The sequence below is a fragment of the Sinocyclocheilus grahami genome, unplaced genomic scaffold (assembly GCF_001515645.1).
Source record: "Sinocyclocheilus grahami isolate Dianchi unplaced genomic scaffold, SAMN03320097.WGS_v1.1 scaffold299.1, whole genome shotgun sequence".
Classification (NCBI taxonomy): Eukaryota; Metazoa; Chordata; class Actinopteri; order Cypriniformes; family Cyprinidae; genus Sinocyclocheilus; species Sinocyclocheilus grahami.
Genome location: NW_015505478.1, coordinates 508386 through 525040, shown reverse-complemented (window position 1 = coordinate 525040; position 16655 = coordinate 508386). Strand labels below are relative to the sequence as shown.

At 36.8% G+C, this 16655-nt stretch overlaps 1 protein-coding gene across 1 annotated transcript in view; it reads right to left on the bottom strand.

Moving 5' to 3' along the window:
- Positions 1-16655, bottom strand: part of LOC107601122 (integrator complex subunit 6-like) — a 29458-nt gene that overhangs the window by 11353 nt on the left and 1450 nt on the right. Inside the window, exons 3-8 of the mRNA XM_016293156.1 lie at positions 8017-8166; positions 5561-5650; positions 5232-5415; positions 4279-4407; positions 4030-4193; positions 2053-2205 (exon numbers count right to left, since the gene is read on the bottom strand). Coding sequence (XP_016148642.1) covers positions 2053-2205; positions 4030-4193; positions 4279-4407; positions 5232-5415; positions 5561-5650; positions 8017-8166 — 870 coding nt within the window. The remainder of the gene's footprint in view (positions 1-2052; positions 2206-4029; positions 4194-4278; positions 4408-5231; positions 5416-5560; positions 5651-8016; positions 8167-16655) is intronic.

Here is a 16655-nt window from a genome sequence, read left to right as displayed (position 1 = left end):
TGATAAGAATAGTTATTTCAACAAAAAAACATCAAATTTGAAATGTAACGAAGGGAATTCTGGGAATGTCAATTTACGGTTATTCACTGTAAATTATACTGTCTGTTTCACTTCCAAAAACGGTATACTACCGTAAAATTACATGTAATGTCCAATACAGTTTTTCACCGTATACAGAAGGGGAATTTACCGTTAATCATTTAACAGGTTTTTACTGTAGCATTTTTACAGTCTTTTACCGTTAAATTCACTGCCATTTTTTACAATGATAAAGTGGGATTTTATGTATATATGAGCATTTTCAGTTTGGTTGCTATTAGGGGTGGGCGATATACCAATAGAAATTTGTCAACCGGTACAGATTTTGGACTATCGTCTCTATCGAGGCTTTCATAGGCACTGAACGGTTATTATGCTCACACTTCCATGTGTGCAAGTATCCTCGTAAACACAGTAATTTAGGTCTTAAGTGAATAGTTAAAGCAAAACAGCTGAGAAAGAAAACCCATGTGTAACAGTATTTTGGATCCGGGTAGTTCTTAAAGTGACAGCAGTCTGATATTCCTGCTGTCTTGTCATTCATGTTAATCAAACAACAAAAGAAAGAAAATCTCTCACTACTCTTGACTAAATCCCTTTTGTAACTTTAATTATATTTGTATATTTAATTTACACAGTGCATAATATGCAGTGTTTTTATACATTTAATTACTTTATATAATGTATGCAGCATTTCTTATTTATTTGTTCTACTGTAGTTTTTTTGTCCTATTGCTTGTAATTAGTTTCTTATTCTTATTTAATCGCTGACTGTTTACTTGTCTTCAGTGAGCTTGAGTTGTTTTGTTTATTTAGGCTAGTATTTTTTTTTTGTGAAATTGACACTGGTGACATGAATTATGAAATTTCTTTTTATATCATAAAGACTTTATTCAAACTCATAACTATGCATATTAGGACACTTGTTTAAAACCTGGTTTAATTTTACTCTATTGCACTTTACGCTGCTCTGTATTTTGGACTACTTCTGTGGCACTGATTATATCGTTTGTTCCTCTATAATCAAGTTTCCTCTAGTGTAAGTCAGTTTAGATAAGCATCTGCTGACTGTAATACTGTAAGAAAGCTTGCACAAACTCTGTATTAATGGATGGACATCAGGGAGGAAATTATTACATAACACATGCACCATTCTACGATTATTACAAAGGTTGGGAGACAAATAAACTACTACTCAAAAGTTTAGGGCCTGTAAGATTTTTTTAATGGATTATAAAGAAGTCTCTTCTGTTCACCAAGGCTGCATTTACTTGATCAAAAATAAAGTAATATTTTTGTGAAATATTGTTACAAATAACTGTTTTCTATATTATGATATTTTAAAATGTAATTTATTCCTGGGATGGCAAAGCTGAATTTTCAGCATCATTACGCCAGTCTTCAGTGTCACATGATCCTTCAGAAATCATTCTAATTAGCTGATTTGCTGCTTAAGAAACATTATTATTATCATCATCATCATCAATATTAAAAAAACACTTGTTGTGCTTAATATTTTTCTGAAAAACATATTTTTTCAGGATGCTTTGATGAATATAAAGCTCAAAAGAACAGTGTTTATTTAAAACAGAAATCTTTTGTAACACTATAATTGTCTTTACTGTCATTTTTTATCAAATTAATCCAGACAAATAAAAAAATAAAATCTTACTGACCCCAAACCTTTGAACGGTACTGTCCAACACTGTGTTTGAATAAAAAACTATACAACAAAATCTCATTCCAGCTGCTGTTTGACCAGTTACTAAATACAGGACTTTTACAACCGTTACTGTAAATGTGAAAGCCATTAAACTGACATTACATGTAATTTGTGTTGTGCTTTTTTACATTCCAGTAAATACAGAAAATCGAAACACCCACTGTTTCTTTCCGCTCTTTTAACACCATGATATATGTCATTGTGAAACTCGGCTCATGAAAGATGGGGCTGTGAAAGATGCCATGCTAAATACAGATCACATTAAATAGTTGTGTGAAAAGGTGTCCCACCTGCCAGCACATGTGAGGAGATTTCCTCTCCAAGATAAACTGGGTGAGCGGTGATGGCTCCAGCTCATATTTGTCAAAAGGCAGCTTGTCAATAACCATCGGCTCACAGTCGATACAGGAAAACCGCACCAGAGGATGGGCAGATCGTGGAGGCTAAAGAGAGAGAGAGAGAACAGAAATCCTCTGTAATACATTCTCACAATGGGTTTTTCAAAAGATATGCCTGTTAGATGGCCAATTCATCCTGTAATGACAGCAGCAGTGGGTAATGACCCATGTGTTATAGGCACATGACAACACAAGCTGTTTATTCCCTGAGCAGATAATCTCACCACACTCTGACTGAGCACTAAATAAACCAAAGGAGTGTTTTACAGCAAATAAAACACTGACTTTATTTTAGGAATATGAAAAAGAGCCTTTATGTGCTCAAGTTGACATTTTTGGAGACACCCAAGCCCATTGTGCTAATGATTCACAATATTGTAGACATGACAGCGAGGATGTAAGGAAGGAAATGACCTCATGTTAAGCTAGTGCTGAATGCTAAAGCTCTGGTGAGCTGCAGCAGTCTTATTCTGCTGGCAATGGCTCTCTCACAGTGCCCACAGGCTGAGCTGAGCTGTGGCACTTTGGCACGGCACCAGCTGCTGTCTCTACAGTGTACCGTTTAAGAGAGAATAGACAGTGAGGGGGTGGGAAACCTCAAGACAGTGAAGCCTTTCCTCATGTTACCGCTCTTTTCAGCTCCCTTATCTTCATCCGCATTCATTAGCACTGCTTGAGCAAGATGAAAGCTAACCTTTAGTTTGCAGAGGTCATTACCTTTGGCTAATAAATTGCTTCATCCACTCGGCTCGGATGAGCCAATGCTAATACACCTATCCAAACTCCTTTTGCAATCCTAGTACTTTTCCGTTTTATTAAGGATTCTGTGAAATTTCAGCGTGCAGAAAGAAACAGCTGAACGTCTGCCAGGTCCCAGAGCTCCGCAGAAAGTCCTTCTGTGCTCGCTCATTAAATATTTTAGCCAATTCCATAGTGTTTTCAGCTAGATTTCCCACAAATCAGTGCAAAAAATATGTGCTACATACAGTGGTATTTTAGTACTATTTATATACTATTACAGTTTTTATAGTTTTTTGGTCACACTTTATTTTAAGGTCAAATTCTCACCATTAACTACGTCTTTTGCCTCAATAAACTCCTAATTTGCTGCTTATTAATAGTTAGTATGGTAGTTGTTAAATTTAGGTACAGTATTGGATAGGATTAGGGATATAGATTATGGTCGTGCAGAATATGCGCTTTATAAGTACTAATAAACAGCCAATATGTTAATAATAGGCATGCTAATAAGCAACTAGTTAATAGTGAGAATTGTTACCGTTTTTTTTACTCTATTATAGTTTTTATATAATACTTTACAATAAGGTTCTATTTGTTAACATTAGTTAAATATATTAGTAAACATGAACTAAGAATGAAATATACTTCTGAAGCATTTAATGATTACTAATACATTATTAAAATCCAAAGATGTATTTTTTCATATTATTTGATAGACCTGAGTTAACATGAACTAACAATGAACAGCTGTATTTTTAGTGTTTTACTATGTTAATAAGGATTAATAAATGCTGTAACAATGTATTGCTCGTTGTTAGTTTATGAATTAACCGATGTTAACTAATGGAACCTAGTTAACAGTTAGTAACCTCAGTTAGTAATCTTAGTGCTTTTACTTAAAACTTTTTTCAGCAAGTTGCCTAAACAATATTTCTGGTTTTCATATCGTTTAAGTTTTTCATCAAATATTCATATTTTCTTTTATTTCAGTTTTATTTCAAGTAACAAAAATGTTTTTTTAATAGTTATAGTTGATTATAACAACACTGGTCTGGACCGACTAATATAGAAACAGAAAATCATTGCTTGACTCTACACTCAAACTCTATTTTGTAGGCTATTATTTACCAAAGTGGGGGAGTTCTGGTCAGGCCAGAAGGATTCTGGGATTGGCCAGTGGCCCACAGGAACGCCCGTCTTGGGGTTGGGCCGGACGTATATGAGCTTGTGGCAGCTGTGCCAGGGCTGCGGACTGAAGGACGACAAAGGACGAGCTGGATCCACAAGACCATCTGCACAAAGAGAAGACCATATTTGTGCATTAATTGTTTTCTCAATAAGCACAAACTAGTATGACATCACATAATCAGCACTGACCTTCGCCTATCACAGGTGGATCAGGACCACTCTTCTCAAAGTGTATTACAACTCCACTCAAAACCTTTTGGACGAGAGACTCGAGACACTGGTTAAGCATCCTTTGCGTCCTCACACAGTAAGAGCGGCCTTATAGAGAGAGGGTGAGAAAAAGAGAGTTAGCTGAGCTATGAGATTAACCAGCAAAACTGCATTATCAACTGAATAAACAACTGTGCTTACAGAACTTAAGTGCATGGGAGGAAATCTTCCAAAACACAATATAACACAAGAATAATTTTCCGAAGAAACTGAACCATACACGCAAATATGTGGGCGGCAACAGCTTACTTCCTTTCACAACCTAACCAGTTGATATCACTAATTATCTTAGAGTTTGGAAATCCTCATGTCGTTACAAACCTGTTTGACTTTATATCTTCTGTGGAACATAAAAGAAAATATACTGAAAAGAAAAACCAAGACTTGTTGCTTTTTGTCCATACAATGGAAGTCAAAGGTCATCAAAATGGTTTGGTTACCAACATTCTTCAAAATATATATATTTTTAATGTTCCACAAGGATGACAACATTTTCATTTTTGGGTGAACTATTTCTTTAAGAGTGAGAGATCACGAGTCTGACTTAAAATTGTTTAAACATAGCCATCAAAATTGCATTTTACTTCAAGACTTCGCTGGAACAAAGAGCATTCGTATGTGAAAGCTGTGCTGAAGAGTAATCACATAATCAAAGATTTGTTGATTTGATTGGTTGACAGATTAATTGCAGATTTTTAGAGGGGCTGAGATGAAGAACAGGACTGAAGCTCCCCTAAATAGGGTCTAGCAACACTTTGATCTAAAGGACAGTTTAGTGGAATCCAGGCCTCATAAATTGAACTTAAAACAAGGGAAGGTTCATTTGATAAATATTTTAACCTGCATTTTAAAATGCAATCGATTGGCTGTACCTCCAGTGACCTCACACATCTGGGTGATAGCAGACTCATCAGTGGGCACGCTGCCCAGGTGCTCGCCGTCAGGCACGGACACTCCTGGCAGCCGCAGGACCAGGGCGAAGAGTCGCTGGTCCCAGCGGAATGGCTCCTTAGTCAGCTCACTACCCGGCAACGGGGAATTCAGCGGCAGGTGTAGCTGAGGGAGGAAGAGAAAACAAGAAGTGAGATGCCACTGGGGTTTAGGAGAAAGACGCACTGCCTGCAGTGTGTAACATTATACGTCAGGACGTCAGGTTGATCAAAAAATGTTGGCATGTTGGTATAGAGTTTTTGTTCCTCACCTCCTCAGCCACCCCAGAGGTGTGTGTCAGTTTGTTTCCATCTGTGATCGTAATAATGACCGATGGCTCCAGAAAGAACGGGTTCCGACCCTAGAAGAGAGGAGAGCATTTATTAAAAAATACAAAGCTCAAAGAAATAGTTTTGATAAACCATAAACTGTTAAAATGCTTGTACTCTGATTTGAAACATCTATCTTTTTCATCCATTTTTCGAACTACTTGTCCTATGGTTGTGGAGACGCTGGAGCAAAAACAGTAACATTGTGAAATATTATTACAATTTAAAATAACTTTTTTCTATTTGAGTGTTATTCAGTGTAAATGTGTATTTCATTTCTGTGATGGCAAAACAAAATTTTCAGCAGCCATAACTTTAGTCTCAGAAACCAGAAACCTTCTGTTGTTCTGCTTAATATTTTTGTGGTTACGTGATACATTTCATTATACATTTCTTTTTCAAGATTCTTTGATGAATAAAGGCCCGTTCACACCAAGGACGATAACTATAAAGATAACGATAAAGATATAGTTCTAAAAATCGTTATCACTAATATCGTTATCTTTATAGTTATCGTTCTTGGTGTGAACGGGCCTTAACACTTCAAAATAACTATTTATTTGAAATAGAATTTCTTGTAACATTATAAATGTCACATTTGCTCAGTTTAATGCATCCTTGCTGAATAAAAGTATTAATTTATTTTATATATATATATATATATATATATATATATATATACAGTATACACTCCAAAATGTTGAACAGTGGTGTAAGTGAAACGCTGAAAAATATGATATGGAAAATATGTATCAGAACTTGAATCCTAAACCTTTCTTTTTGTTCCCATGTTTAAAAAAAAATCCCCCAGATTTTCAATGTTAACTGCAAGTACAAACATAAGTGCCAACCGAATTCCTACGCAGTTGAGAAAAAAATGACATAGCAACAATTAACCTGACAGATGTTGTTAATTGTAGTTTATACAGTAAACAGTGAGTGGACACCAGATGCATTCTCTCTGTCCATACTGCAGGGGTCAGCACTCAGTTACTCACCCTCACGCATGCAGACTGAGCATGTGGATTAGCACACTGCCTCAGGGTTATCTCATACTGCATGTCTCCTATTTTAGGTAATCCAGCATGGTCTTAATGTGTGCATGTAAAGTATCTGAATATTCTGAATTACAGATAATCCAATTACATGTTGCTCTGTTTGATGTTGCAGAAGAAACAACACAAAGCACAGTAAATTAAGTTGATACCCGTGTGCTCTTGTGAAATACTGTTTCATAAGATGAAAACCCCCACAAAATTGGCTCTGTAATGTCTGCATGCTGCTACATCCATTCCTCCTCCCGAGTTAAGAGGACCCCTGTCACTACTGATGAAAGCATCTCCACTACAAAGCCTCGCTGAACGGATGGTGCTGCTTGAAGCACTGGGCAGCATCAGGTTTAAAGCTTTGGACTACAGAATATTTTCCCATATGTTAGCTGGGTCACTCTCTTGCCTTCTGGTACACTTTAGATGTGCTGTGAAATTATTTTTGAGTAATGGCTTCTTTCCAGCTACTTTGCCATGAAGGAACATGTTGATACACACTGAGTTTTCTGCAAATATATATTTACGTTACATGACCCTGGACCACAAAACCAGTCTTAAGTCGCTGGGGTATATTTGTAGCAATAGACAAAAATACATTGTATGGGTCAAAATTATTGTTTTTACTTTTATGCCAAAAATCATTAGGATATTAAGTAAAGATCATGTTTCATGAAGATATTTTATACATTTCCTACTGTAAATATATTAAAACTTAATTTTTGATTAGTAATATGCATTGCTAAGAACTTCATTTGGACAACTTTAAAGGCGATTTTCTCAATATTTAGATTTTTTTGCACCCTCAGATTACAGATATTGTCCTATCCTAACAAACCATACATCAATGGAAAGCTTATTTATTCAGCTTTCAGATTATGTATAAATCTCAATTTCGAAAAATTGACCCATATGACTGGTTTTGTGGTCCAGGGTCACACATACATATATATATATATATATATATATATATATATATATATATATATATATATATATATATATATATAATGTATTTGTTTCCTTTAAGGACAAAATATTCAAGGCTGGATGGAAGGTAAATCTGGTAGATCTGAAAATCGGGCAGATGTGTTTATCTCAATGTCTACTCTTGTCTGTATCTATCTGTATTTATGTTCTACTGTTAGTGTTATCTGTATGCACCAAGGGTCTGAGAGTAACGCAATTTCAATTCTCTGTGTGTTTGTGCTGTACATGTGGAAGAATTGACAATAAAGCAGACTTGACTTGACTTGTTATGTGAGATGATTCTTATCATACTGCATAATACTGCTATTATATTGAATAAAGATTGTTTTGACTCTCTGAATGCTGAAGGGAGATATTATTACCTGACCATAGTTGTCGATGCCAGAGACGAGTCTGTTGAGATTGAGCAGGTCGAAGGCGGCGCGGAGAGCGTGACCTAGTGTAGTCATTCCAGATGCCTGCAGGTTCTTCAGCTCGCTCATGAATGTGGCATGATTCTCTTTCCAACCCGCCTACCATATACAGGAAATACAAACAGATGATGTGAAAACCAGCTCCATATAACCTCGGCAACACTAAACATTCAGACAGTGACATTTACACAGTGAACCCAAAATGTTCACTAACATTCAAAAGTCATGTAAGATTTTTTTTAATGTTTATGAAAAAAGTCTTGTATGTGCACAGAGCATTTATTTGAGCAAAAATACATGAAAAACATGTGATGTTCCAGCAGCCATTACTCCAGTCTTCAGTGTCACATGATCCTTCAGAAACCATTCTAATGTGCTAAACATTTATTATCATCAGTGCTGCAAATAGTTGTGCTGCTTAATATTTCTGTGGAAATCGTGGCGCATTTTTTCAGAATTGTTTTCAGCATTTATATAAAATAGCTTTTTTGTAACATTGTAAATATCTACATTGTCACTTTTAATCAATATAATGCATTCTTGCAAAATAAAATGATTGTTTTCTAAAAAAAACAAATCTTACTGACCCCAAACCTTTGAACGGTAGTGTATTTAGACACTTAAAGGCACAATATGTAATTTTCGCCGCTAGAGGGCGCGTATTCAAAATAAACAAAGAAACAATAATAATAATAATAATAATAATAGTTTTATCATACTAGATACGTTTGAAAGTTCTGTTATTATGCTACTCTGTGCGGTCATCACCGGTCTATTAAAACGCATAACATATTAAAGCGTCTTTGGTGTTTCCATGTTTTCTACAAAACAAAAAATAAATGGAAATCGAGGGGTTATGACGTCATTGGCAGGCAACACAATGACATATGGACACGCTTCGTGTCACTAGTTAAAATTGCTTATTTCTCTGGATTTAAACATTCTTCGAAACATTTGGGATAATGTAAGTACACAAGTCAGCAAAATATATAACACTGTTCTAGTGGTTTTTGGATATTTTAATAAAAAATTCTTACATATTGTGCCTTTAAGTCACACTTAAAAGTAACAAAATACCAAACAAGTTAGTACAAGCATACTTTCCTTTTAAATGATGAGAATAGAAGAATATGAGAACAGATCAAGACCAAATATTTCTGAACTCTTTCTGCTTGTCAAACGTAAATGAAACATCTGCATAGTAATTTCACACATATTTCACATATGTGTGAAATTACTATGCAGATGTATTTGCAAATACCACTTAGTTAGATTTTTATCTAATATGTAAAAGTGTCTCCAAACACCTTTAATTATTGTATTATTAGAAACATGATCAAATCTTATGCAAACTATTACATAACAAACAGAAGCTTCCCTCCTAGTATATGTCAATCACCTGTGGCTTTTAGCGAGATCAAGCACTTTACTATTACAGCATTTTGTGTAATTCACAACAGGCTTAAGCACATGTTAAGCACAACAACACTACCTAAATGTCAGGTGAGAGAGACAGCCAAGTAGGGTGAAAGTAAAGTCAGACAATAAAGACCCAAAACGACCACAGGACAAGCTTTGCAAAGCAACTGAATGAGCATGAATGATTGTGGACCACTTATACTTGCACATGTATATGTTAGGTTATGATAGGCAGCCTGGTAAGAAGCAACACAGATCCGCTACATAAGGCTTGACTCTTTTTACTATCTTTAAAAGACATGTGGTTAGTGTGTGTGTGTCTGTCCCTGACCCACATTACCCATCCCAGCAGAAGAATACAGTCATTACTTTACTGCTCACTCAAAACAAACAGTAGAAACACCAATATAATGAGTTCAGATGCTGAGAACAGAACCGAGGTTAATAGTTCACTAAATTTGCTTTTACAAAAGGATTCCTGCTCCACATGAAATGTACTCAGCATGAATAAATCAGCACATTACATAAACATGCATGCATTGTAAATCCCCACAAGGGAGAGAAGACTTAACAGGTCAGATCCCGAGGTAGTTGAGCTTCACATGTGTGAGTGTATTGGGAAGCATTAAAGAACAAAGCAGGCAGAGATTTGTCCTGACAGTGTACGTCTCTATCCATGTATGGAACAAAAAAAGAAACCATTCAAGCGGTAGCTCTTCTAACTGGCACTCAATAATTCAAGCAACAGCGTAATTCTATTTTTTTCCCCATCCGTCATTCTTTCCCTCCGCATTAACAATTTATTGGCTCTGAAGAAGTGTGACTGCAATCAGACTCTCCTTTAATCGCACCCTTGTCCAGTGAGGCAGAAGAAGATGGGAGAGAATAAGGAATGTGAACACTGAATAAGCCAGGAAAAAGGATAATACCCTAATTGTAGCTTTAACAGAGGAAATGTAAACTCAAACCCTTCTTTAAAGAATAAAAGCCTGACGGCGAGCCAAAAGAGGAAAGAACAAACATTGTAATCCACATACAGGTTAACGTCACGAAAGCATATCCAGACCATATTTTACTCCAAAAGTAAAAGAAAAAGTATTTTTACTTTGTGATATTATTTTTGATTTTCGCATTACTGTTATGTACTAGATATTTCACTTCTGAAATTTTTATATTTGGATGTTTATTTATTTTCAGTGTGATTCTCATTTTCATTACTGTAATACAGTATTTTTTGGGGGGATAGCACAAATTGAAGGCAGTACAGCAAACACTACAATGATGTATAAACACTTTACAATTTAAATAATATATTATTACATATCAACATCATATTTCACTCCAAAACCAAAAGGGAAAAACAGAATACAATTATATTTTATATAAAGAAAATTAAGACTAATTAGCCTATTATATATTTTTGTACCAGATGTTTTCCTTATAAGATTTTCATTTATTCCCAAAAGCGATTGTCATTAGATTTTCCTTACTGTAATACTGCAATTTACACATGCATAAATAAAGGCAGTTCAGCAAATACTACCCTGATGTATAAATGATTTCCAATATAGATAATACATTATTTTTATGCATTACAGTAATACAATGTGCTTAATTGTCATTAAAATAATGTCACAATGCAAAAGCAGTGGTCACAAAAATCTCAATGGTCTCTATTTTGCTTTAGGCGAATGTATAATTTCACATTTTTTTCGTTTGATTTTGAGGTGAAATATGAACCGGGTATCATCTTGACAGGTTTCATGAGATTCGACCATATACAGTGGGTACGGAAAGTATTCAGACCCTTTGCTCAGTATTTAGTAGAAGCACCCTTTTGATCTAATACAGCCATGAGTCTTTTTGGGAAAGATGCAACAAGTGTTTCACACCTGGATTTGGGGATCCTCTGCCATTCCTCCTTGCAGATCCTCTCCAGTTCTGTCAGGTTGGATGGTAAACGTTGGTGGACAGCCATTTTTAGGGCTCTCCAGAGATGCTCAATTGGGTTTAAGTCAGGGCTCTGGCTGGGCCATTCAAGAACAGTCACGGAGTTGTTGTGAAGCCACTCCTTCGTTATTTTAGCTGTGTGCTTAGGGTCATTGTCTTGATGGAAGGTAAACCTTCGGCCCTGTCTGAGGTCCTGAGCACTCTGGAGAAGGTTTTCGTCCAGGATATCCCTGTACTTGGCCGCATTCATCTTTCCCTCGATTGCAACCAGTCGTCCTGTCCCTGCAGCTGAAAAACCCCCCCACAGCATGATGCTGCCACCACCATGCTTCATTGTTGGGACTGTATTGGACAGGTGATGAGCAGTGCCTGGTTTTCTCCACACATACCGCTTAGAATTAAGGCCAAAAAGTTCTATCTTGGTCTCATCAGACCAGAGAATCTTATTTCTCACCATCTCACCAAACTCCATACGGGTTTTCATGTCTCTTGCACTGAGGAGAGGCTTCCGTCGGGCCACTCTGCCATAAAGCCCCGACTGGTGGCGGGCTGCAGTGATGGTTGACTTTCTACAACTTTCTCCCATCTCCCGACTGCATCTCTGGAGCTCAGCCACAGTGATCTTTGGGTTCTTCTTTACCTCTCTCACCAAGGCTCTTCTCCCCCGATAGCTCAGTTTGGCCGGACGGCCAGCTCTAGGAAGGGTTCTGGTCGTCCCAAACGTCTTCCATTTAAGGATTATGGAGGGCACTGTGCTCTTAGGAACCTTCAGTGCCGCAGAATTTTTTTTGTAACCTTGGCCAGATCTGTGCCTTGCCACAATTCTGTCTCTGAGCTCTTCAGGCAGTTCCTTTGACCTCATGATTCTCATTTGCTCTGACATGCACTGTGAGCTGTAAGGTCTTATATAGACAGGTGTGTGGTTTTCCGAATCAAGTCCAATCAGTATAATCAAACACAGCTGGACTCAAATGAAGGTGTAGAACCATCTCAAGGATGATCAGAAGAAATGGACAGCACCAGAGTTAAATATATGAGTGTCACAGCAAAGGGTCTGAGTACATAGGACCATGTGATATTTCAGTTTTTCTTTTTTAATAAATCTGCAAAAATGTCAACAATTCTGTATTTTTCTGTCAATATGGGGAGCTGTGTGTACATTAATGAGGAAAAAAAATAACTTAAATGATTTTAGCAAATGGCTGCAATATAACAAAGAGTGAAAAATTTAAGGGGGTCTGAATACTTTCCGTACCCACTGTATGTCCCCCCAGAGCAGAATGGAGAAAGCAATAACATTATGTTAGATAAACATAAAGCTGTTGTTTAGTTACAGAGAGCATATAATGCATTTTCTTTTTTCTGCTTTCAGAATTAGCGTACCATCAAACCTGGCTCTGTATTTCCTTGCTAAATGCAGGACAGGTGGCAAGACAAATTAGCAGTTTTACATAAACTGACAGATAAGGACTTATTCCCTGTTAAGCTCCTGTTCTGAGGAAAGCGGCAGTCATATAAACACAGCTCTTGTGATTGCAGGAGGAATCATCACAGCAGAAAGGGCACGTGACGACCCGGGGTGGATTCACACGGGTTAAGCGACTGCCCTTATTATTCCATGATCAGGTTGCCTTGTCCCAGGTTTTAATCTCTACTACCGCCTAAAGGTTGAGCTGATCACAGATAACCATTGAGCTCAGTTACATACATCCACCCAGTTTTGCAGGAGGGGCACGTCTGCGGTCTGCAGGGTGGTGCTTGTCATGTGTGATGATAAAGGCAGGGCAGGAACTAAAGTTGTCACTCTAATGGAATGAGAGCTGGTTAACCAGCCAAAGCACTGATCAGAGGGACCATCATGCTCATGACAAACAGATCTCCATTTTGACTCTGAGTGAATGAACTTTTTTTTTTTTTTTTTGGTGATCACCTGTTGTCAGCCACTTGTAGAGAGCCAATGCAAAGAAATGCAGACAGCATATGTTTAGTTATATGTTGCAAATGGGGTTTAAGGAGGAGGAGCAAAATTTTAGATTTCTGAAGGAATATTTGGCCTGTCTATCTGTCATGAAGAGAGGACCTCAGCCACTCCCATTTCATAAGATTCAGAGCAAGACAAAGCATGAGGCAGTCTACACGATAAACATAAGGCCACTGGATTTACAGATGAGATATTCCTGGGCTGCACCAAAATATTTTATGCATGCATCATGTATTATAATGCATGTAAATGTACAGTGACTCTAAAAGCTATTTGGACACTTCAGTCACACTTAAAATATATGAATTTCATTGCATTACCTAAAAAAGTGCGCTCTACAAACAAATGATGCCTTTTCGAAGTAACCTGATTTTTCTTACTCATTTTTGCATTTACTTTTAAGCAACTCCCTGTTGAAAAAAACAGCATATGCTGGTTATGTATGTTTTAACGCTGGGATGCTGGTTTAAGCTGGTCTTTTTGTTGGTTTATGCTGGTCATGTGCTGGTTTATGCTGGTCCTTTTGCTGGTTTATGCTGGTCATGTGCTGGCAAAGGACCAGCGTAAACCTGCAAAAACCAGCAAAAAGACCAGCATAAACCAGCAAAGGACCAGCTTAAACCAGCAAAGGACCAGTTTAAACCAGCAAAGGACCAGCTTAAACCAGCATCCCAGCATCAAAACATACCTAACCAGCATATGCTGGTTTTTTCAACAAAGCTGGTCCCAATGTCATTTTAATAGATTCATGAAGTCTGTTCTCCTCAAGTTCACACAGGTGTCATATCAGTGGAACCACAGGTAGTTTATCACATTAACTAAGAAACTGATCCACTAACATCTGATAGCTACAAAGTGTCTAAATACTCTTTGTCTTAAATCTAAAAATGAGAATTCTTTCATCATTCATTCACCCTCATGTCCTTCCAAATCCATAAGGTAACACTTTATTTTACAGTGTATTTGTTACATATGTTATATGTAGTTAATATAGTAACAGTAAATTATGCATAAATTACACTGTAACAAGGACACCGTAAAATAAAGTGATATTTTGTTATATAACGCAATGACATTCATAAAGTGTCCAAATGTTAGATGGGGTAATGTAAAAATGTAGAAGGTATAATGTAATATGGAGGTGTTTGCATTGTTTTCCAGAGCCTCATGGCGTAAACCACAAATGCAGTGACATGCATTTTTCTTTTCTCCTTCATTAACCAACGACAGAAACAACACAGTGTTTACGACAAAACAAATTCATTTCCATCTCTAACCTTCACTTCACTTCAATGATAAGTAATCTCAACATTAATTGATTAAGAAAATTGCAAAGGGCAAAAACTGTGTCAACTTCAGAAAATACTGTAGGCAAGACTAAGAATAATGTTCTGCTTGGCCGGGGCTCAGACAACAAGAGAGGCACACAAACAGGAAAAGAGAGCTTTGTGAGGACTGGAGGCTCACTGGAACTCTTCACTGTTTAGCTGCTGAAAATCTCATGAATAATTGACGGGAAATAAAAAAGACACTCTGTCAGATACAGAGGCCAGATTCTTGCTAGGCTGTATTCTAGTCGAGAACTGGGTTAGCCTGCTCGCTAATTCTGAAGAGACACTACTTGGCTGAGAAGTATTTTTTAAACAGGAGAAACAAGCTGGCCACGAATAGCTCAGAGAGGGCTAAGAGCTTATGTAAGAGGGCAGTTATAACATCTCATAACACTTTCTCAAACAAAGACATAGTAGGATAACAATGCCAAGCATTTGCCACTTGCACATTCAAAATTTCATCACGTAAGCGGCTAAAACATGCCATATGTCTACTACGAATCATTAGTGTATCGTATAAGCAGGAAAAGTAGTTATAGAGTTAAGTGTCACTTGGAAGTCAGCCTCAGATTATCTTGGATAAACTGGAACAGGGTGGAAAAACTGCATGACAAGCAGTGGAGTAAGAAAACCCCCCAAGAGAGTAACTGGCTACCTGCCAGATAGTCCATACTAATGAAGTGCTAAAGCACAGAGCTACTCTCATCGTCAATGTCAAACCACAAACAAAGAAGACAGGTACCACTACGTCACATGTACATGTCAGTAAGTGCAGGCCTTGATTCAACTCAAGGCTGGGAAAAAGATGGATGATACTTTGAAATTAGGCCATGCATAGTGACCACATAACCACAATTCCCAAATCCAATATAATGGCATGTCAAGAGAACTGGCACAGCAGTTTATAAACAGAAGATGATGCTGAACGTGGGGAGAGAAAGGTCTGAAAACTGATGAAGAATTGGGTTTATTTGCTTGTTGGATTATTTTTATATGCAATATTGTGTGATAGAGGTGTGGATTTTAAGCATGTTGGTAAACACTACAAACCCTATTGTCATAAAAAGCACAGCTCTGTTGAATGTACTCATGCCCATTCAAACTTTTGAGCATGATAAATGGATTTTAAACAGCTTTTAAATGTCAAAAAATAAATATTTCTACATTTCTACAATATTTCTACATTTGGTAATTACATTGCATGATTATTTAGGTGCAAAATGTATATTACCTTTTTGTAAATTTTTGCTCTTTTGAAGGCAAAATATATAATTTAACTTATGTGATTTGTGCAAAATGAAAGAGTTGGGGGGATCTTACAAAATCTGTTTTACTAGGGAGATAGTATTTAATTAGATATGTATAATAGATAATATAATATATGTATAATAGCTACAGAATATGTGTAAGACTGATGCATGACTTATATAATATTTGTAATATTCTGGAATAGCGACAGCAAGTGTTAATATGCTCTTGCTTTGGTTCATAAATCAGAAGTAGGCTATATAGTCATTGCAGTAATTAATAATAATTTATTTGGGTTTTTGGGGGGTTTTCAAGCAATGTTACCACAAGGTCAGCTCCGGTCAGAAAATGAAGGGCGATCGCTGAAGTTCAGCAGCAATATTGCTTAAAAAATGTATATTATATAAGGATGTTAACCTGGCCCTTTACAAAATTACAGCAATAGACTCATAAACATACACAGAAGAGCCAGAACTGTCACTGCCTCCTCCTCCTCAAAAAAAAAACTAGGTACATGATGCCCATTAATGTAATACATGCAAGTCTAGTCGTGCCCTTGTGTCTTAGAACGATCAAGTAATCCATTAAGCAAGTACTGACTGCCATTATATTCAGTTAGTACTCGGAGTAAAGAGATGTGTTTGAATACAGTTCACGCA